Source organism: Amphiura filiformis, chromosome 9 (assembly GCF_039555335.1).
Source record: "Amphiura filiformis chromosome 9, Afil_fr2py, whole genome shotgun sequence".
Classification (NCBI taxonomy): domain Eukaryota; kingdom Metazoa; phylum Echinodermata; class Ophiuroidea; order Amphilepidida; family Amphiuridae; genus Amphiura; species Amphiura filiformis.
The window spans coordinates 57,991,275-58,015,974 of NC_092636.1; the positions used below are offsets into that span (position 1 = coordinate 57,991,275).

At 37.1% G+C, this 24,700-nt stretch overlaps 1 protein-coding gene across 1 annotated transcript; it reads left to right on the forward strand.

The window, feature by feature from the left end:
- Positions 1–206: 206 nt before the first annotated feature.
- Positions 207–24,120, forward strand: LOC140160175 (uncharacterized). Its single transcript, XM_072183453.1, has 4 exons — positions 207–213; positions 9,814–10,389; positions 22,415–23,196; positions 23,932–24,120. The coding sequence occupies exons 1-4, from the start codon at positions 207–209 to the stop codon at positions 24,118–24,120; spliced, it is 1,554 nt and encodes a 517-aa protein (XP_072039554.1).
- The last annotated feature ends 580 nt before the right edge of the window (positions 24,121–24,700 follow it).

A 24,700-nucleotide genomic window follows, 5' to 3' on the forward strand; every position in this document is an offset into this window, starting at 1 on the left:
AAGGTGACAAGACAGACCTAAATAATTATAGGGGTATCACTCTTAACTCATGCATCTCAAAAATGTACACAAAATTGATTACTAAAAACATCTCAAATTTTCTGGAATGCAATGATATTCTATCTGAAATTCAAGGTGGCTTTCGATCAGATAGGCGCTGCGATGATCATATTTTCACAATAAAAAGTATTACTTCAATTAGAAAAATGGAAGGTAAGCAGACATATTTGGCGTTTTTAGATTTCAAAAAAGCTTTTGACAGTGTATGGCGCGATAAGTTATTAATCACTGCATGGGAAATTGGAATAAGAGGAAATGTATTTAATGTAATTAAAAATATCTATGAGAATGTACAAAGTAAAGTAAGATTCGCAAATATTGAAACAGATATGTTCGATATCGATGAAGGCCTAAAACAGGGTTGTGGGCTATCTCCGGTCCTCTTCTGCATCTATATTAATGAACTCGCACGAATGATCAGGGAAAAGAATATTGGTATTAAGATAAAGGACCTCCAAATTGGATGCTGATTTTGGGCTGATGATGTTGTATTAATGGGTGATAATGAAAAAGACCTAAACAAGTTACTGGAGGTGACTAGTGAATTTTCTGAGAAGTACAAACTAAGGTTTAATTATGAGAAATCAAATGTTTTAATAACTGGTAAGAGAATCGATCACAACAAAAATTGGAAGCTGGGTGATAGTTATATTAAAGAAACAAATGAATATAAATATCTTGGAATGTACTTAAGTAGAAATCTATCAGATCATGTACACATTGATGATGTTACTCGTAAAGGAAATAGACTTATAGGTTACATAAAATCAATAATCAATAATCAAGACGACTTTAATCGGGTGTATTATGGCGATCTCTTATGGAAAACTATTGCGCTACCAACCATCAATTACGCATGCTCAGTCTGGACCTGTGCTAGTGCCTCTGATCTTAAAAAGATTGAAAGCCTCCAACTACAGATGGCAAGATCGATACTACGCGCAAGCAGAAATACCGCAAAAGAGGCGTTATATGGTGAATTAGGCTGGGACTCAATTTCATCAATACAGACTAATTATAGAATTAAGTATTTTGATCGACTTCTGAACATGAGTAACGATAGATTTCCAAAAGTAATGTTTAACACTCTCTTCTCGATGTATGATACTACAGGTAAAACTACTCAATGGAAATGGTTTACACATATCCAAGAGGCACTCACTTACTGTGGTCTAGATCATATGTTCTCAAACAGAGAACCTTTTAACAGTAACTGGGTGAACTCGTTTAATTATATTAAAAAAGAACTAGATGATAAATTATGGTTAGAGATGGCTTCAACTAAGAAAACTCTGGTAAATTACTGTAAATATAAGGAAAAACCAAGCTTAGAAGATTATCTTCTTGATTCCACAGATTTTTATGGAAGTTCGCTTAAGTTTAAAGCTCGTACTAATACGCTTCCACTTGAATATAACATTAAGTCTTGGCATGAACATAACACGGGTATATGTAAATTATGTAATATCGATCTTGAAAGTACCAATCATTTCCTCTTCACATGTCAGAAATTAAATCACATAAGAAATGAAGAATATGATAAACTTAAAATGAACTGAGCACGCACAACTTTTCTTCTTTCTGGCAATGGTTCTACTTTCAAAGTAATGATAATTACGATGTTAAATATTTTCTAATGATGGAAAACATATATATTGTTGATAGAACGTTAGGGTACATTTTTGATAAATTCAGTAAAAGTTATATCAAGCGCGCTTGGAGATTAAGAACAGAAATAATTAACTCAAGCAAGTAATCACTATTATGAAGTTGACACTTATTCATGAATGGCCTAAATGTACATAAATATGACATGTTTAATTTAATATCTGTAAATAATTCTTATGTTTTTGATGGAGACCTTGTACTTCCACTTATTTTGTGATGGTTATTATCTTTTATATGTTTTTTATGTACTGTAATATTGATGTGGACGCACCATCGGGTAGATGAGTGCCACTGTTGTAAAAGTGAAGATTCCAAATAAATCTATGACAAAGGATCGTAACATCTATCTAACTCTAGTCTGCTGTCCCAATTATTTCCAATTAAGTCGGTTTTTTTATATCATTTCTTACCATTCTAGAATAATCTTAACTATTTATGGCATATTACAGCACTTTTAAAATTAACCCATTTGATCACAACAAGCCAATCACACTCATTAATCTGGGTACATCATTTCTATATACCTCGACACAATCAATCATATTTCATTAGTGTGTATTAGGGTGATTCAGAAATACAAAAGTTTTTATTTTTTGATGGGCCAACATCTAATTTTGTTAATTTTGGTGTAAAAATGCATCATGCAAAATTTCATAAAATTTAGATCAACTTTGGAGGGTGCGCCCGGGCTTTGAAGTTTTGTATGCAAAGTCAATAGGGTTTTGGTGCAAAATTTTTCTCCAACAGTTTTTTCACACAAGGACTCAACTTATGTGGATAAATTTCTTAGGTGCGTTAGATACACATGTTACCTATATAAACCCATCAGAAATTTAAATCACCAAGTTCAAGATTGTCTATAATAATGAAAAAAGTACATTCGCTGAAGAGGGAGTGAATCCTCTCAGTAGCACTGCTGAAAGTTCAACTTCTTGTTATAGTTAATGCAAAGGCAGATGAATAAACTCATGAATATTAACAAAGGCATATGCACTATCTATTACAGGTTGTAACTGGTTGTTACATAATTATCTATTAGTATGAAAGAAGAAGACCTCCCACCACCATAGTATACACATGCGTGACCAGAATAACACGTAAAAAGGTTATTTTCCAAGTTCAAATGTCATGGGATTTAGGGGGTCAAAAACGCTAGTTGATACGCGACAAGATATTTTCAACACATAGCCTTAACACGATTTACCCGTTTGAGGACAAAAAAATCAAAACAAAAACACCTATTCATAGCAACAAAGAAGCATGATCTTTTGCGAAATAGCTGGAGCAATAAAATGATTCCTAAGGCTGAGTTCACATAGAAGTATACGGTATACGGTATTCGCTATACGAAATACGCTCATTCGATCAGGCTGAGTTCATATAGGAGTATACTATGTGAACTCAGCCTGGTCAAATGAGCGTATTTCGTATAGCAAATAGCGAGTATACATTTGTAGGTCAGTTTACCAATTTTCTTCGTCTAATCAAATGCTTGTAACTTTACTTCTGGAGGTCACATTGCATTGAATGAGGTGTCATAATGTGCAGAATTAGATAGTGCATCTATTACAAAAAAATGAATTTACCCACATGTGGTTTAGTTTTAAAATTAGGACGGTATACGCTGCACTAAAATCGAGCACGCACGATTCCCACTGTACTATAGTATACGCAGGTATACATGGTATACGGCCTTTTCGAATAGTGCCTTATGTGACCCGGTACTATGAAATTACATTGCCCGATTTAAGCTATACGCGTGCACCTGCAAAACGTGCACCGTATACCCGAATAGTATACTTCTATCTGATCGTAGCCTTATGTGACCCGGTACTATGGAATTGCATTGCTCGATTTAAGCTATACGCGTTCACCTGCAAAACGTGCACCGTATACCCGAATAGTATACTTCTATGTGAACGCAGCCTAAACGCGTTAATTAGCGTTTTGACCACCTAAACGCGATTCGCGTGATTCCTTCTCTGAAAAAAAAACCCACCTTTTTCTGATCACGCATGTGTACACTGTGAAACTTAACTGACCCCATGGCCCTGTTGTTGCTTGAGAAATGTATGAACTATATTTTTAGAAGGTATATGTTAACCCAAAGAGAAAGGTGTCAAAAACATTCTTTGTGAGATTGATTGGTTGATGTTTTTAAGATGTTTTTAATTCATATCTTTCTTTCATCATAGAGTACAATGCAGCACATTATGTGTATTGCCCCATTGGAACAGCCCCAAAATGGGTCCATTTGTATAATCCGAATTATCTCAGTGACGCGTGAATAAATTTTGATGACTTGTGCACCATTTTAAAGATGAAACATCATGGTTCGTGAATCTACAAAAAAGTTTGGATTTGTATTGAGATACCCTGTAATAACATAGAAATAATGATGGTTTTTGTACGCACATTTTGAAACCAATTTCTTTCGATATTTGAATAAAAAAATATAATTTAAAAGTTGCACTTACAGCGATCAATTGTTATTAAATTCGCCCATTCTGGCATGTAAAACACGCCACATCTTCGCGCTGGATGCAAATCAATACAACTTACTGTGTTATGGTCACTAAAATGACCCAGACCAAAAGCACCTGCTTCCGAGTTCATGCAACACCGAACACGCAAACACACGTTTTATTATATATAACAACTTATGTTTATATTTTATTTAGTGCAGCTTGGCTATCAATCAAATCTATATATTACAGCAATCACCCAAAATTACTACTAAGATTTCTGTATGCTATGGTTACTTAGCTAAGCCTGGATATCTTGATTGGCTGACTTTCTGATTCGATTCCTTTGATGGTCTCAGTTCTTGGTCCAAGATCCGGCAATGTCCACTATCCTGTCTCACCCAAGGTAAACCCTCGATTACAAAAATATCAGTCCAAATTCCTGATGACTATATTTTCACTATCCTCGCTGCTTTGCTAGTGTTCTCCAAATGGTCTTCTTTGTTGACCATAACTTCCTCTCTCTGAGATCTCTTGAGCAAGCTTTCTGCTCCACTTGGCAGACTATGTTAGTCCAGCAAAATACCACAGTTCGATGATGGAGATATTTCAGTCTGCCACTTCTTTGAGGCGACTGCACAATCAAGCATTATTGGTTCTTGATCAAAAGTCCAGAAATGTCCAAGATCCTGTCTACTACAATCTCCATCCAAGTGCTCTCACTATCCTAGCTGCTGTGCTAGTTTTTTTTTCAAATGGTCTTTTATGTTGATCGCAAGCTTCTTTTTCGGAGATCTCTTGAGCAAGCTTTCTGCTCTACTTGACAGACATATAACACACTATGTTAGTCCAGCAAAATGTCACAGTTTGTTTATGGAGATACTTCAATCTGCCGCTTCTTTGAGTCGACGATAATCGAGCACTATTGATCTACTACCGCCTTTGGCGTATTTTATTCTCTCCAACACACGCACAAGAACCGTGAACCGAAGTTTCAAGACTTCACACAGTACTGGCTAACATAAGTTCACAGAGTTCCCTCTTATAACTCTAGTCTGCTGTCCCAATTATTTCCAATTAAGTCGTTTTTTTTATATCATTTCTTACCATTCTAGAATAATCTTAACTATTTATGGCATATTACAGCACTTTTAAAATTAACCCATTTGATCACAACAAGCCAATCACACTCATTAATCTGGGTACATCATTTCTATATACCTCGACACAATCAATCATATTTCATTAGTGTGTATTAGGGTGATTCAGAAATACAAAAGTTTTTATTTTTTGATGGGCCAACATCTAATTTTGTTAATTTTGGTGTAAAAAATGCATCATGCAAAATTTCATAAAATTTAGATCAACTTTGGAGGGTGCGCCTGGGCTTTGAAGTTTTGTATGCAAAGTCAATAGGGTTTTGGTGCAAAATTTTTCTCCAACAGTTTTTTTCACACAAGGACTCAACTTATGTGGATAAATTTCTTTGGTGCGTTAGATCCACATGTTACCTATATAAGCCCATCAGAAATTTAAATCACCAAGTTCAAGATTGTCTATAATAATGAAAAAGTACATTCGCTGAAGAGGGAGTGAATCCTCTCAGTAGCACTGCTGAAAGTTCAACTTCTTGTTATAGTTAATGCAAAGGCAGATGAATAAACTCATGAATATTAACAAAGGCATATGCACTATCTATTACAGGTTGTAACTGGTTGTTACATAATTATCTATTAGTATGAAAGAAGAAGACCTCCCACCACCAGACATCAAGTTGATATTGCAGGCTCCCATAATGCTTTCCTTTATAATGCTAGCATTTCTGGCCATTATGAGTTATGAATAGAGCCATAAACTCAATAGATACAATGCACCGTGAGAAGAGGAGAGATGGACATTTTGTATTCTCTATAGTATTTCCAAGTGGATGACAGGTCATTGAAGCTGAAAACACAATAGAGAATATTTATACCATTCATTCATTCTATTTTAGGCTATCCTAATTATAATATTTTCCTGTGGCCAGAGGACTGGCCAAATGTTTTGGCTGTTCTGTCTACTGCTTTCCCACCATTGAAACAATTGAGATAAATTTTGAATTTTCTCCGCTTGTCAATATTTTCATTTAATTTTTCTTACATATTTGTTTCATGAATACCTAAGACTACATGCTAACAGTTTTATAGCATAGTTGGATAAGTTGATTATTACTTTCTGGTGGTTAAGTGAAAATTACCAAAAATCCTCATAGACTTCACACACAAAACTTCAAAACCCGGGCGCACCATCTAAAAATTATTTGAATTTTATGACATTTTGCATGATGTGTGTTTACACCAAAATGAACAATATTAGGGGTTGGCCTGTTAAAAAATCAAAACTTTTGTATTTTTGAATCACCCTGGTGTGTATAGATGGTTATTGTAATAGCGCCACCACTTAATGTTCTAGAAGCGTCATGATCATTATAGTAATATCCAAATATTTCCAGAAATTTCTAACATGTAACTAGATGTGAACTTCTTGTTCACTTTAATCATTATCATTCTAGAATATTCCATGAATTTCCAGAATGTTCCAAATTCAAACAAATGGAGATAAATATCAAAGCAAATGAACATTAATGTTTGATGACAATGTACATAACTCTTTTGCTTTGTGAAGAATATGCACATGGAGGTTTTGTATTAGCATTCCACTCAGCCAATATGATTCCTAAATAGGAATATCAAATAAACATACTAGTTTCTTTAAATATTTTAAGAAACTCATTGGAAATTAATTTGATCTATTTTGGTTAATCTCATCAGCTAATTGATAACTAAACAATAGATTGTGCGTAACTCCATCACTCTTTAACTATGAATATAATGTTGCTGAAAATTAGTGATAAATTGGGGAAAATAATTTCCATGGATTAAATGAGCCTTGGCGTAATAACAATCAGCTCGGATATAATCATGCTAAAATACATGTAAATAAAACACGCCAAAGGTTGCGTTTCGAAAATGGATGCGGAAGAGGGGGAGGAGAGGGGTGTGAGAGAAAAATAAAGGAATGGGAGACAGAGATCGGTTGAAAAACCTGTAAAAATCTGAAATCCAACACCGGTTTTTCATTGTACAACAGTATGTTTCATGAAACATCCTAGTAAAGGTACATGGAGGTGCAGTGTCGTAGCTAATAGAGGAGGGACAGCTTTCAACATTCGACATATAACACCACACACACCCACACATCTGATTCCCCCCCCCCCAGGCTGGCCGACACGATATTTTACGATTTTAGGTCTAATTGGCCCAATTTCGTTAAATGTTTCTCCGTTGAAAGTCGCCTCACACACTCAATGGAAAACAGATTATACAAAGGATACTGATATGTTATCTACATTAAGCCAACGAATCAAGGTACTAGTTGTGTTCACCCCTGTATATCTTAAATAAAGACAGATGTGTCAAAATTAAAACAAGCAGCCAATACCTGTACTCTTCAGATCTGATTTAAAACGTAATTCATTGAAATTGGTTGAGAATTAAAGATACGGTGAGTTAAAGCCTAATGAAGAAACGAAATCAAAAGTTGCACTTTTGTGTTCTATAAAAAATGAAAGCATGAATAGTTTTAACGTGCTTATCAATGGAAGCACAGCGCTCGGTCTCTTGGTCGCCAACGCTTGTGTGTAAATCAATAGGGCATGTAATGGAGCAAACTGCGTGCAACTTTTAAATTGGCATCTCCCTTGGGTTTTTGGATAGTTGTGTCTGTCTTTATTTCTTGAACAATTCCAACGAATTAGGTCTTACATTCGATCTAAAAGATGCATCTATTGGCTCTTGGTTCCAATTATGACATAGGCCTATCTGTATTTGTTTAGGATACACAGGGGGATGAACATAACCGGTACCTTAAATATTTGGCTTACAATATAATCAATGTAGTTAATAAGCTAAAATGACTGAAAAGGCACATTAAAATGTAATTTGGTTCAGTATACTTTTAGGGCGGCTAGATAATTCATTATCCATAAATTATCCAAAATTCAGTAGGAGTACTTGATTTATCCTAGCTGTGCCACACGTGCAAGGGTAAACAATGCCGGGTATCTAAAGAGTCCCAATCGAATTTTATGACCAGGAACTATAGATGCATGATTCAATTTAGGTACATTGATTTTTCTTACAAACAAAAACATTGAGAGAGGAAATGTAATGGAATCTAAATAAACATTGACTTATGATATACTTGTTGACATGAAAAAGCATAAGATGGATGCCAAATAATCATCACATTTACTTTTCCGTCACGTGTTAACGAGAGTTCTTTTAAACATTCTACCCCACCCTCATATCGCAGCTTCTGCAAGCAGCAGCTCATGAGAAAAATCAGTTTTCATTTGATGTAATCCAGCAAACACAAAAATGTTTTTAAAACGTTTTAAACATGTTATATTTTGGGTTTTGGTTATATAAAAAGGTTTTAATAACATTAAACTGTTGGACTAAAGTGTACAAGATATTAAAAGAAAACATATTTATAGAAAAGGTCGAAAAGGATCAAAATATGAGAAAACCATTACTAGTTTGGGTTATTTAGAACACAAATATAAAAAAAAAAAAAATTGGATATAGAACGTGTTTACCAATTCGGACTAAAGAATACTATGTCTGTTTCGGACTATAGAACTGTTTTTCTATATTCGGACTCGATAACCTTTTTTTAAAAATTCGGACTATAGGGCCTATTTTCATATTCGGATTAGAGAACCTGTTTTGAAATTCGGATTAAAGAGGATTTTCTATATTCGGAGTACGGAACCCTTCTCTTCATTTCGGATTAAATGACCGTCGAAATAAAGAACCGTCGGAATAAAAAAAAAATTAATAAAAACTGTCGGATTAAAGAACCTTCGGACTAAAGAACCGTCGGACTAAAGAACCGTCGGACTAGAGAGGTCCCATTTATAGTGGGTATATAACGTTTTTATAACATTCAAAAACATTTTGAAAACAGACTGCAAAATAATAATAATACGTAATGTTATTTAAGCGTTGACGAAATAGTTGACAAAATGTTTGCAAAAATATATTACAATATCATTTTGACAACTTTAAAACATGTTTTTATAAAAGTTTTCAGACATACCGTTTTAAAACGCTTTCATGGCCTTTATATAACTTGACATAACGTCTACAAAAAGTGCACAATAGCTAATAGTACTCACTCTGCAACTGGCGGGATGGTCGGCGCCAAAAAACCGAGCAAACCCCTTGATATTTAGGGATGGGATAGCGGTAAACGGCGGAAGGCGGATGAACAACACACTGTACACCCAGAAAGACAACTTGGCGACATCCACGCTCTAGTCACTGGCACCAAATCGACTTCATCATCATTAGGCAGAGATACTGGCATGATATCAAACTTACTCGTGCAGCCAAAGCATAAACGTGTCACTCGGACCATGCCCTCCTGAAAAGCAAAGTGTCCATCTGCTTCAAACGGAGCCGACATCATCAACGTGTCCAACGAACCAAGAAATTAGATGTTACCAAGCTTGCAACCAGTGAGGCACAAGCCACTCTCAGGGCCAACATTGCATCTGCCCTTGTCGACCTCGTAGACAACGAGTACATTGATGCAGCTAGCCACTGGGAAGAGCTCCGCAAGAAAATTTATCAAGCATCAGCTGACTCCCTGGGTTATGCAAAGAAGAAGCATAAAGACTGGTTTGATGAAAATGATGTATCGGTGAACGCTCTGCTTGATGAACTGCACTCCCTTCACATCGAGTATGCCAACAACAAAGACTCCCAGGCAAGGAAAGATCGCTACAATCATGTGAAGCAAAAGGCTCACGCGAAGCTACGTGAGATGAAGGACAACTGGTGGCGTGACAGGACAGAGGAATTACAGGGAGTTGCTGACACAAAGAATATCAAGAAGTTCTTTAGCGAGCTCAAGGCGGTCTATGGACCTTCTTCCAGAGAAACCAGCCCACTACTTAACCTTGATGGACATACTGTGATCAAGGAACCGTCACTCATCACAGAGAGATGGGCTCAGCACTTCAACCAGCTGCTCAACCGCCAGTCAACAATCTCTGAGGAGGCAATTGCAGAAATACCACAATGCCCAGTAATTGAAGAGCTCGACCAACCACCTACTGTTGAAGAAACAGTAAAGGCGACCAAACGGGGTGCACCGCTCAGTCCGACACGCCGCTAGTCCGACACGCCGCTAGTCCGACGACACGCCGCTAGTCCGACACGCCGCTAGTCCGAATCTGAAAAACACTTTTTTAGTCCGACACTCCGCTAGTCCGAATTTAAAATACACTCTGCCAGTCCGACACGCCGCTAGTCCGAATGTGAAATGCAATGCGCTAGTCCGACACACCGCTAGTCCGAATCTGAAAAACACTTTTTCAGTCCGACACTCCGCTAGTCCGAATATGAAAAGCACTGCGCTAGTCCGAAACTGAAAAACACGGCGCTAGTCCGACACTGCGCTAGTCCGAATTTAAAAGCATACCGCTAGTCCGAAACTGAAAACCATTGCGCTAGTCGAATCTGAAAAGCACTGCGCTAGTCCGAATCTGAAAAGCACTGCGCTAGTCCGAATATGAAAACACTGCGCTATTCCGAATTTCGGACTAGCGCAGTGTTTCTCAGATTCGGACTAGCGCAGTGTTTTTTTAATTTGGACTAGCGAAGTGCTTTTCAGATTCGGACTAGCGAAGTGCTTTTCAAATTCGGACTAAGATTTTTTTACTAGTCTCAAAACATATACAAATCACTGGCTTACAGTACATTTTGCTTGGAGAAAAATCAACAAACACATGGTATTCGTTTCAAACCAGATTTAAAGCAGTAATAAGCATAAAGAATAGATTCCTATTTAAATTTTTGTTTTCACTGATCACATTATCCCCTTTTAATTTCAAGCCAAACAAATGAGGTATACGAAGAAAATTGAGATTTCATTCCAGCGCCTACATAATTTGCGTGTACTACATGTAATACTGCACGGAGCATCGCGCTCGACGTGTGTACATATAAGCTGACGTGACATCCACGGGACATGTTAGCAAGCACTCGATCGGTGAACTCTGAATAAAACCGGGTCTCCCCGGTTTTAATCTAAAAGTTAAATTTTATTGTTATTAAAGCACTTCAGGCTATATTCTTTTACGTGGTATTTTAGTACACCACTGGGCATTATAACTATGCAACTTAGAGTGGAAATCCGAGTAAAATTGAGGGCGTCGCTGTGAAGCAAATCATACTGACATTATGGCTTTAACAACACAAGATATATGAAACCAGGCCAGTACGCATGATTTTTTTTTGGGGGGGGGGGGGCACAGCATCATCATGAGGTCAATAATTACATTTGTACAGACGAAATTCACATGGAAATGTAAACGCACCATCAGCATGATCAGGCGCTGGATCAAAAATAAACTGAATTAATAAAATTCACCTCTAGAGATATCTTCCATTCCATTTAATCCAGGATAATTGAAGATTGCACTCTCTCGTTGTATCTATAGAATTGATTGACACACACCACACAGAGTTAAATTCATACAATACATACAAGAGCAGATTTCTGATTTTTTGAGCTAATACATGTAAAAGTTCCTATTTTGATACAAGTTTGAAACCTTTTGATATGAATAAAGAAGAGTTTCAAAATATTGAAAACATTGTTTATCGGTGTTTAAATTACAAAGGGGTTTTTCAATTTCATTGTTCTTTTTTAACTAATTTTTTTGTCATTTAAACTCAAGTTTGGACCTTCAATTTTAATAAAATTGCATAAAAATAATTAGATTGAAGTTATTTAAGTTTCTATTTTGCTTTATTTATTTATACCACTGTTCTGTATTGTAAATTGTTATAACATTCAAAGTTTAATTTATATTAATATTTAATTGCAAATAACCATTCGTTACATTTGCTTTTTGGACAAAACGGCATTGAACATAACTGAACGGTAATTGACATTTCTCGTATTTTTTTTAAATTTTCTGCACGTACTGAGAATGTTTGAATTTTAAAGTTATGCACTTGTAAAAGATGTTCAAAAAACGTTTACTCTTAACATCAATTAATATCTTCATGAAAATGGCAAATCAGCAACCATTATGCGTTCATGTGCATCAAAATGACGAATGACAATTGTCGGCTATCATCATGCTTGTGTTTGAAATCGACATCCTGTCTAAAGTATCATAATTCAGGGACATCCACTAGTCTCAACACCCAGTCGCAAACGATGTTAGTAATGTTGGTGACGTGACCGGCGCAGCGGACATAATTTTGCGAGAAGGCTTAAAATTGTTATGTCTCAAAGCCGCCGCTCGCGTTCGTTTTTCTTAGCGCGTCCATGTCAGCTGAAACGGCAAAATATGTTTTTATTTCCTTTTTTTTTATATAGTTTTTTGACGTAAAATCATACAATTCTGAGACAAATTTGGAAAAAAATTGCTTGGCTCGATACTCGCACGGTTAAAGGCCCATTCAGTGATTTGCTCATCATTAAAATTCAGATTTTGGTATCTTTGTCATTGTCATAGATGTGCTAACATAGCTGGCGAGTGATTCAGCCGAAAGCTGTGTATTTAACGAATCTGTAATTTAGATACTGACGGTATCTAAATTAGCTACATGTATTTGAATGGGGCTTCAACTTCGTCAGTACTGCTGTTTTCTTCGTTTTTGCCAAATTTGTCATTTCAAAAATACCAAATGACAATTTGAATGACTTATCCTTCACTTTTAAGCAATTTATAAACAATTTTATTTTTTACACATGCGCTGGGATCACTGAATTGGTCTACAGGTTTAACACAATTGATATTTGTATTGTGTAAATCAACCGCAATTTCATGCTGTGTAGGCCTACTTTTGAACACTCGAAAATGATATCTGAATTGAAAATTTAGTTTATATAAAAGTTCTTAGAAAAAAAAAATCTGAAAAAAACACCTCATTTCGCATTCGTTTTTGAAACTGCCATGGACTTTTAGACATAACATCTGAATATGTTTTTTTTTTTTTTTTTTTTTTGCTTGCCCAAGTCGTCAAAGAGAGAGGGGGGGGGGGAGGAAAGGGGGGGGGGGGGGTGTAGGGTATGGAGTTGAGAGGGATTTTTAAAAGTGGGGACCCCAAAATGACCCCATTGTGTGGGTCAAAAGCACTAGTCCCCAGTTTTTGTGAGAGCATTTTGATCTTTCAATTTTTAAGGAAGCATTATATCGGGGGTAAGAGTGGCGTATGGGCGTATGTCAAATAGAAATAGGGGGCGCTCTATCGACTAGTGGCATGAAAATAATGCTAGGACGTATGGTTAGCGCGTTCTGGGGACCCGAATTTTGGCCATGTCCCCACTTCTGCGGTTTGGCAAGGGAGAGAGAGAGAGAGAAAGACCTTTTAAAAGTGGGGACTTCAAAAATGACCTCATGAAGTAGTTCACATGTACTATACCAGTCCCCAATTTGTTTGAGAGTATTTTGGTTTCTCGACTTCTTAAGGACCAGGGGGAACTCCCAATTTGGAAGTGACGCGTATGTAGGGCTGTAACCCAAGGACCCCATATTTTTATGAGCACATGCTCTGTCACTCAAAGACCCCATATTTTTCCTTTCGATCTGTCACCCAAAGATTTCCATTTGAACATTAACATGTCATCTATCACTGATTTTGTTACTTCTTTGGATAAAAGCCATTTAGAACTAGAAATTCAATTTTCGAGGCTTCATTTGGCTCTCACCCAAAGACCCCATTTTAAAAGAGGTCATAATTTATTCTCACCCAATGCCCCCCGAATTTAGATCCAAACGGTCCGTCTCTCACCTAATGACCCCATATGGTGTACATTTTGCGCTCACCGAATGTCCCCAAGCGCGATGCACAGTATATTATTTGCGGGGATTATTTGCTTCAAATATTTGGGCAAAACGTGATATTTTCTCTTTAAATCGCACGATCATAGAAAGTGGTGCTAGCTCCCCGAGTATACTAGAATAGAAATAAATGGTGCAGTATTATCCTTTACACGCAAATATTGTATCCTCGGCAGTAAAACGTTTAAATAATGGGTTCGGCTGCGCCTCATCCATCAGGCGACGAAAACTACGGGAGCACGGACCTTTCAAGTTGGGTCGGTCGGGCTTTTTTTTTTTTTTTTTTATAGAAATGACCCAAAAAATTTGCAGGACCATAAGTGTGTGCGTTCGGGTTGGGGGGGTAGGGGTAGCAGTGGTGTAAATTTCTTTGTGACATGGGGAGGGAGGTTGGTGTAAAATCCTTGAACATATGTTGAAGCGGAGTGAAAGTAGCATGTTTAGCTGCCAATAATCAAATATGAACATTGAAGGAGACAAATGCGCGTTAAGCGCGCACACATTTGCAATTTGAAAGTGGCATTTTGCTCCCTTAATAACTTCCACGCAAATTGCACAAATTTGCCAATTTTAAGCCAATTTTAAGCTAAAATGATCCAAGTATGAACTGTTGACCTGGTCAAATACGCGCGAAAATTTGCAATTCGAATTAGCGACTTTTTGCTCCCATATTGAACTTATTGAAACAAACTCCGTGCGGAGCGCGGGAAATTTGCCAATTTTAAGGTAAATGATCAATAATAGGGCATAATGCACGCGAATCGCGCGAAAAGTTGTATTTTGTGTTCCCACGATTAAGCTGAACTCCCCCGATTTCTCGAAGATTTCATTACTTGTACAGGGTGTCCCAGAAAAAATTACCGAGCAAATAAATTTGGACGTAAGTCGAGAAATAGACATCAGAATCCATAAATCAGCGTATAGCCCATCTTATTCTGCATCATATATGTCAATTTTACTGGAATCGGTTGACAGATTGCGATGAAATTGGCAATTACATAACGCATGCGTCAATTCACTTCATTCCAAGTTTAAAAGTTTAAGAAAGATCATTCAACACAATGCGCACTAAAATGTCAATGGGCTTCATGTTTTGTTCTGTGAAATCCTTTTCGTTCTTTTTAAATAATCTGTTTCTTTCAAAACATTCAATTAGGTTTTGTTAAAATTTGGAAACAACCAGCACGATAAATGAAAGCTTGCATAAGATGATGCTCGGTATTTGTAAATATATGTTTCGTTAATGTTGATATAAATGTTGCATTAAGAATTATTGCATAAAAGTATCCCAGCTGGCTTAAAAAAATTCTCACAGACATTTTTGGAATCTTTCGTAGAAATTGTAATGCAAAGTTTAAATCTTGTAAAACTTCAAAATTAATGTTGCATGGTATCAAAAATCACACGTAAACTGTAAGCACTAGATCATTGTCATTCTTGGCTCAAATGTTCTTTGGAAATGTAAAATATAACACATTTGCACAACCTAAAGAATTAAAGTTGGAAAGCTTCCAATTGCAGAAATCAAAGTATTTTTTCGGACAAAATGTAATTCATCTTCAGTGAAAGCATGAATAACATAACACCTTCGGATTATAAAATAGATAATGTGGAATAAATTTAACGAGATACACAAACTTTAGGAAACGGTGAGCGAGTATGAATAAAAATTCCCTCTAAAAGGGAAAGCCAGCCTCAATGTAGAAGAGGTCTTGTAATTAGTTTTGGTCAATGTGAAAGGCATTTTTAGGATCACGGCTTACTACATCCATGTTACATGACAGTCTACCAAACCATCAACGGTGAGAAGATGTACACTGAAACTGCAGAAAACATTAACTCCTAATCTCCTGTCAACTCTTTAATTCATTATTATTCATTATTATTAATTCATTATTGTTCTCTAAATTGTTCTGTTCTGGTTTTATTTGTCTTTTCAGCTTTTTACCCACGATATTTCAATTTCCAATTTTTTAATACCATAACTTACGAACTCAATTTCTTCGCTTAGGAATGTCCGATTTTATTGGGGAAAACGGCGTTGTGGAGCAAAATAGCTCTTTATGTGAAAGCCTCCAAATTTATAAGCTGTCCAAAAGATGTCTGTTTTTGACATGATACACCATATTTCTTAAAGACCCATTCAGTGCTCCCAGTGCAAGAGTAAAAAAAATAAAATTGTTTATAAATTGCTTAAAAGAGAAGGATAGGCCTAAGTCATTCAAATTGTCATTTGGTATTTTTGAAATGCCAAATTTGGCAAAAACTGAAGAAAACAGCAGTACTGACGAAGTTCAAGCCCCGCCATTCAAATACTTGTAGCTAATTTTAGATACTGTCAGTATCTAAAAATACAGATTCGTGTAAAATGTCTTATTTTGTCTTAAATAGGCCTACACGGCTTTTGGCTGAACCATTCGCAGACTTAGCACATCTATGTAATAACAAAGGTACGGTACCAAAATTTTGATGATTTTTACGATCGTCCGGATGAGCAAATCACTGAATGGGCCTTTAATATTAATAATAGATAAGCTGCCTTTAAAAATATTATTGACAATGTTGAGAGTAGGAATTACCTTGAAAAATGTCTCAAAAATACAACATGCCAGTTATATTCCGGTCTGAAACGATCAGACAATATTTTAAACATTAATAACATCATAAACCCAAATCGTGAACAAATCACCCCGGGTAGATTTTTGGCTATTTCTCCATTTACGATCCTGCCCAAAAGTGTCTGCTTTCGATATACCACGTCACAAATACTACACTGCACTGACTGCAGGTTTTAGTTAAAAGGGCATTTCGTGATCCACAGCATCATCCCCTAACTTTTCTCAAAAAAGTTGAGATTTTTATATCACTGGAAACCTCTGGCTACATAATGTTTATGTACAAAATATTTCTTGCAGATTAATTCGTTAGCAAAGTAATCAGAATTTGAATTTCGTTCTGGTATACCAGAACAAAATTGCAACACATTGTGTACACATAACCATGCATAACTCGTAAAGGCAAAATCGGAATCAACTGAAAAATGTCATAAAAAGAGGATGCTAGGATCACGAAATACTCCTTAAATTCGCCATATAACATAATATAAACTCACCTTACATGTACATTTTTTATTTTAAAATAATTTGATATTACTTCGCAATGTATAGTTTACTATATGATAGATGGTGGCAAGAACATTTATAAAGGACTGATTACTCACTGCAATCTTCACTCTTGTGTGTCTTGACTGTAAGTTTATGAATCAAATAAAAAAGATAGAAAGTAGCTTCACTTACGTTATGTGTCATTTTATTTATAACATAGAAGTTATTAAATTAATAAAGTAAGACAATTTATTTATATATAAGTGCATGTTAAATGGGTACATTGTTCAATACTATAGGCCTACATGCATAAATTATGCCCATATTATAGCTAGGCCCTAAAAACTTTATTTTGCATCGGATTTTTCCCGTTGAAAAGGCAAAACTGATGTTCATGATAGCAACTATTTCATCAATAGCATTTTGAGTCATTTTTATCCATAAAACGACACAGGATATGATAGATAATTACTTTGACATCAATATGGTCCATATGATGAAGATTTTGATTCTTAGATCTGTTATCAACATGATATCACGCTGTTCAGTGGTCAAGGACCCCGGGTCAAAGACACTGAAATGACATACTTTTCTTCTGCTGACCATATGATGCTGTATTATTAACTATTATTGTTACATTTTAGGCCTATACCTAAAACTTTTAAAGTCATATTAATTCAAACATAACTTCGGTAATACTCACTCGTTTTCATTCGTTGAAACGGCAAAACATACTTACTTTTCCTTACACATCGAATTAAAGTATTTAAAAAAAAATTCAACCACAAAAAGTTTTAACAAAAAGTCATTCCAATACCAATAAAAATTAATCTCTTGAGCAAACTGACCCCATCCCAGAAACAGGTACCAGCCCGATGGGCTGGCGAAAAAGCGTCTGTGATCAAACTTGGAATGACGTGCATTGATGCGGGCATTATGTAATCGTTAATTTCTTCGCAACCAGTCAACCAAATCAACTAAAATTGAAAAAAGTGATGCACAATAAAAAAAAAAAAAGGGCTATGCGCTACATTTTTAATTTTTTGATTCTGATGTCTACTTCTCGACTTACGTTCAAGTTTATTCACTCGGTAATTTTTTCTGGGACACCCTGTATATCGAGGATGATCATTTTGGCAAAAGCAAACAGTAAAATCAAGTGAAACTTACTTATTAGAGTGCGTACTTCAAAGGCTATCTTGGGTTTTTTAAATGCACGTCTCCTTTCTTTGTTTTTTACGGGCCCGCTACTTTTGTTTGCTTTTTATGGGCCGTAAAAGAGCAAAGAAAACAGACCTTATAATAGACCCGTAAAGGCAAAGAAAAGAGACAGTATGGACGTGGGCCTGTAAAGAGCAAAGAAAAGATACCATAGGCCCGTAAAGGAAAGGAAAGAGACCTTAGTGAGTATGTAAAAAAGCTTAATAAGCAAAGAAAAGATACCTTAATGGACCCATAAAATGAAAAAAAAAAAGAGACCTCGGAGGGCCCGTAAAAAGCAAAGAAGAGATACCTTAGGCCTAATGAACAAGAAAAGAGACCTTTATTGTGATCATTGTTGGTGAGCCTTCACAGTGCAGATTTACTGGCAGAAAGTTCTCAAGTTCTCAAGGGTAGTAGGGACAGGTTCATTAAGTTATGCAATGATCATGCTAAAAAGTAAAGTGAGATGCAAAGAATTTAGCGGGTGTTAATTTAAGTAATTTGTACTTTGTACAACAAACTTATTGACCGCCCCTCGATCATGCGCTTCAAAGCCCACTCGCAGCTCACAAACACAAGATAGATTTTCAAGAAGACGATTATTAGGGACGTGATTAGATTTTCACTTCTGTAGTTCACCTCTGGGCAGATCCCCAAAGTGTGAAGATAGCAAAAATATATTCACCTTATCTCAAATGTGCTATTTGCAAATTTGAGTATTGTTGGTTTCAAAACTGACATTGATACAACAACAGAGGGCGCATTTAATATATATGTTACAACCCTGTGTTACAAGAGCGTTTACCAAGGTGGTTGAAAATTATTTAGTTTTCTGGGTTGTTAGGATGAAATTTTATTCTTTAATCGGAGCAGCCAGCATATAGAAAGATTTTCGATTAATCTTGCTATCTCTTATTATGTAAAGAACAACAGGTGAAAAAACCCTGCTAAAAATCGAAGATATTCAACATGATTCCTTTATTTTTAATACAAATGGTATATAAAAGAGTATAGCCTCAACCCTATGTTATAGGTCTACAAAGTTGCAAAATCGCGCCAGATTCTATACTTTTATTCTCGAAATATTTTGAATTATGTAACAATACCTCAATTTTGGCATGAGATTTTCTTGACTACTTTTAACCATAAATCAGTCCATACGCCATTGTGTTTATGCTAATGTCATTACATAATCAAGTATTCAAAATCGCTAATGCATATTTGTTTTGAAAGACAAAAGTAAAAACTTGTATTTATCGTAAGTAACAGTCATCAAAGTCATACATGAGCGATATACACCATAGTTTTGGGAACCTATATTTAATCCAAGTACAGAAGTTCCAATTTCCGAATTTATTCCACTTTTGTACCATACGTCACCAATTTAGTTTGGTTTGCGCGCATTTGTACCATAAATTGATTTTCTCATCATTAGGTGCTTCACTGTACTTTCCAACCCCAGTCCCCCAAAGTTAAAAAGAAATCTACGCCACTGACCATAGGGTAGGGTGGCAAGTCCCCTACCCTGCTCAATCGACAGAAATGTTGTGACAAAATTTACGATTTGCATCTTCCTTTTGGTGTATATTAGACCCAAAATGCAGCCAATTTTGGAACATTTAGTATTAAAGTGCCAAATTGCCACGCGCTTCGTGCACATTTATCTCGGCAAACCCATTCTGTGAGTATCTGCGAGACGCCCCGTTGAAAAAAGGTCCTTCTTTTTTTTCATCTCAAACTTGAACACGATAACGAATTTGAAAATGAGAGTTATAATTCCATCCTTTCTATTATCTAAATCATAATATGATGCCTGGAATAAGTATAAAACTCGTGAGCTGGATAAAAATACCGGGACTAAATTAACCAAAGCTAGTTGTAAAAGCCCTATGCATTTTCATCTGGCACGATTTGATTTTAGGACACAATTGTCCTCAATTGTGTTCATTTAGGACAATTGAGATCATTTTAGCATCGAAATTGCACTTGCGCATTTGTCCCATTAATGTTCTTTTAGTAGCAGATGCGTGGGATGATTAGGGAACTTTGCCCACTGGCTCGGTGACTCCGGTACATCCCCCTTTAATTTTAGCACTGAAATAGCAAATTTTCGCACATTTGTATCAACATTCTGTGCGTTTTTCTGGTGAAGGAGTTCTGAGGACAGCTTTGATTACAGTGTGGGGGAGGGAAGTCTTCTATCCGAAGATGCATGCGCGTTTTTTTTTTTTGGGGGGAGGGGGCTTTGGAAGAAGGGGCAGCGGAAGAAGAAGAGCGGCAAACGAAGAGGCGGTGGAAGAAGAAGGGCGGCAAAAAGAATTAGTAAAGAAAAAAGGTCGGAAACAATTTGAAAAGTATCAAATATTTTGAAAAAATGTTACTATACATCAAAATGTGTTGCTTTTAGGACGCTAGCGCTTATAATCCCTTTTTTTTTTGCTCTTCACTTTTTCAACCTTTTCGGGCTGTTGAGGAAGGGGCGGCAAAATTGAATTTCCTTCAGCCCCCCGGGGTAGGAGCGGCCACGGTACGCCACTGAAGATGGGTGGCAATCATGTTGCGCAGGGGCCAGCAAAGGGTAAATCCGGCCATGATATACCAGCAAAATGTATTTCTCGACAACCCCCCCCCCCCCGAGAAAATCGTCTATAGCGACGACCCTGATTGAGTGGCGTCTCCTCGGTCACACCCAGCACGGGTCATGTAGCGCTCGCTACAGACAAAACTTGAATAGTAGATACTCTTAAAATATTCAACTTTTACATACATTTTGGCAACATGTTCTCAACGGCACATAAACACATTTTATTCTTGACCATGTTTACCCAGATCAACCAGCGGATAATAACTATTGCTACGAGCAGAGTACGAGCTAAAAATCACCAATGACGTCCTAAAACAACAGAGCCCAATTAGATAAACCCTAATTGGTTAGATGATAAGATACTATCTTAAAGTATATATATATTTTGATATACGTTAAAAAGATTTGCCCCTCATAGTTTTACATTTGCTTGCAAAAACATGGTAACTCGTGCTAACTTGTCTTGTGCCATAGTTTGTCCACCCTAAAAAATAAAAGCGAATTAAGTAATAAATTCATTAAAAAACCATGCAAATACCTACATTAAACTGAAGCTTAAAGACAGTTAATCATATATGCTTAAGTCTAAATAGCACGGCGCTAGTCCGAAATTGAAACCCACTGCGCTAGTCCGAATTTGTGAAACACTGCGCTAGTCCGAAATTGAAAACCACTGCGCTAGTCCGAATCTGTGAAACACTGCGCTAGTCCGAATATTCGGACTAGCGCAGTGTTTCTCTGATTTGGACTACTAGCGCAGTGGTTTTCAATTTCGGACTAGCGCATTGCTTTTCAGTTTCGGACTAGCGCTATGGTTTTCAGTTTCGGACTAGAGCCGTGTTTTTCAGATTCGGACTAGCGCAGTGTCGGCTGAAGGAGTATTTTCCAGATTCGGACTAGCGCAGTGTATTTCAGATATGGACTAGCGGCGTGTCGGACTGAAAAAGTGCTTTTCAGATTCGGACTAGCGGCGTGTTTTTAAAAATTGTAAACCACGCCGCTAGTCCGAATTTTTGTCGGACTAGCGGCGTGGTTTTCAGAATTAAATTTCGGACTAGCGGCGTGTCGGACTGTTGCAGTGGTTTTCATTTTCGGACTAGCGCATGCTTTTTTCGGACTAGCGCCGTGCTTTTCATTTTCGGACTGACGCACCTCTAAGTATAGGGAATTTGTGTTGTCGGACTAGCGGCGTGTCGGACTAGCGGCGTGTCGGACTAGCGGCGTGTCGGACTAACGCCCTGTACCCGATCAAACAGCTTTCTAGTGGCAAAGCTCCAGGCGAGGATGGCATTCCCCAGAAGTTTACAAATATGGTGGAGATAAGCTTGTGTCCGAGCTAACGCGGCTCTTCAAAGAACTCTGGGCAGAAGGTGAGGTTCCACAGGATTTCAAAGATGCTCTGATAATACACCTCTACAAGAACAAAGGGATAGACGCATTTGTGACAACCATCGTGGTATATCGCTGTTAAGCATTGCTGGTAAGATCTTCGCCAGAGTGATCATCAATCATCTTACTACCCATCTTGATAGCACCTTTCCAGAGAGACAGTGTGGCTTTAGAGCTGACAGAGGCACAACAGACATGCTATTTGCAGCTAGACAAGTCCAGGAGAAACGCAGGGAACACAACCTAGACCTGTATATGGTGTTTGTTGATCTCACCAAAGCCTTCTACTCTGTCAGTCGTGATGGCCTCTGGAGGTTACTACTGAAGATAGGATGCCCACCAAGAGTAGTTAAGATAATCCGCTCATTTCATGATGGCATGATGGTCCGCATATCTGACCTAAGGACAACATCGGAAGCATTTCCAGTGTCAAATGGTACCAAGCAGGGATGTGTTATGGTCCTTCTATTGTTTAGCATCATCTTCTCTGCAATGCTTCAAGATGCCTTCAAGGACTGTAACGAAGGAGTCTTGATCAGGTTTAGAAGCGAGGGTGGAATCTTCAACCTTCAACGCCTGAAAGCCAAGACAAAGGTGTCTCTATCACTTCTGCGTGAGCTACTATTTGCTGATGATTGCGCCCTGATTGCCTATACCGAAGAGGATCTACAGAGCATTCTCAACGACTTTGCTAGAGCAGCCACACGCTATGGTCTTACCATAAGCATTAAGAAAACAGAAGTGATGTTCCAGCCAAAGACAGGCAGCCCACCTATAGACCCAGTCATCAAGATCGGCGACGATCAACTAAAGGTTGTGCAGAAGTTCTGCTATCTAGGTGGCTTCCCCAGCAAACACAAACACGTTTTAAAAACTTTTAAATAAGTTATATTTTGGCTTTTGGTTTAGGTAAAAACGTTTTAATAACATTAAAATGTCGGGTTATATAAAGGTCATGATAACGTTTTAAAACGTTTTGTATGAAAACACACTACAACAATATTTTTAAATGTTTTCAAAAAATGTTATTGTAAACTATTTTTGCAAACATTTTGGCCAAATATTGTGTCAATACTTAAATAACATTATGTTAAAATGTTTGAACCCAGCAAACACAGAAATGTTCTTAAAATGTTTTTTTTCAAAACTTTTAATAACATTTAAATGTCGGGTTATATAAAGGTCATGAAAACGTTTTTAAAACGTTATTGAAAATATTTTGGGCAAACATTTTTGCAAAACATTTTGTCAACCCCAAAATAACATTCTGTTTAGAATGTTTTGTATCAAGTTTTCAAGAATGTTTTTGGAATGTTATTAAAACGTTTTTGTACCCTTTATATAACCCGACATTTAAACGTTATCTGTAAAACATTTTTGTTTGCTGAGCAGTAGATTATCAACAAATGTTTTTAAGGTTATGAAAACGTTTTATACTCTTAATATACCCTTTATATAACCCGACATTTAAACGTTTTCTGACAACCTTTTATAACCTTTTGCGAATGATGTCGAAAACGTTTTGTGTTTGATGGGTTCCTCTCACAGAATGCCTGTATTGATAATGAGATCACTTCACGAATTAGCAAACAAGTGCCAGTTTCGGACGGTTGCAGCACAGACTCTGGTCTGATCATGGCATCCGACTCAGTACTAAGCTCGGTGTTTGTAGAACAGTTGTGCTATCCACCCTCCTTTATGGAAGTGTCTCTTGGACCTGGTATCGCCGGCATGTGAGAAAACTTGACCAATTCCATCTAAGGTGCCTTCGTAAAATCTGTGGTATCTCATGGAAGGATAGAGTACCAAACACCTCAGTACTTGAGCGCTGTGAATCGGAAGGTATCGAGGCAATCCTCATCAAAGGTCAACTCCAGTGGGCTGGACATCTTGTTCGCATGGGTGATAGCAGAATACCAAAGGCCCTGTTTTATGGCGAGCTAGTCAATGGTTGGTCAGCGTTCACGAGGAGGTCAACACAAGAGATTCAAGGATGTCCTTAAATCCAGTCTGAAAGCATGTGATATTAAAAAAAATATACCTACTGCATCTTGGGAGAGTCAGGCTCTCACCCGTCCAGAGTGGCGATCCGCGTGTCTTGCTGGTGTTAGGAAATTCGAGCAGCGACGTATCAAGACTCTCAAGGAAGCCCGCTCATCCCGCCAAGCTACACAAAGCCAAATTCCACCAAGCAATACTGATTATGTCTGCCCTGACTGTCAACGACACTGCCGTTCCCGCGCAGGATTGGTCAGCCACCGTAGAAAACATCGAACTCTCAACCAGCTTTGAGAGAAAGGAGATCTGTCTGATACGA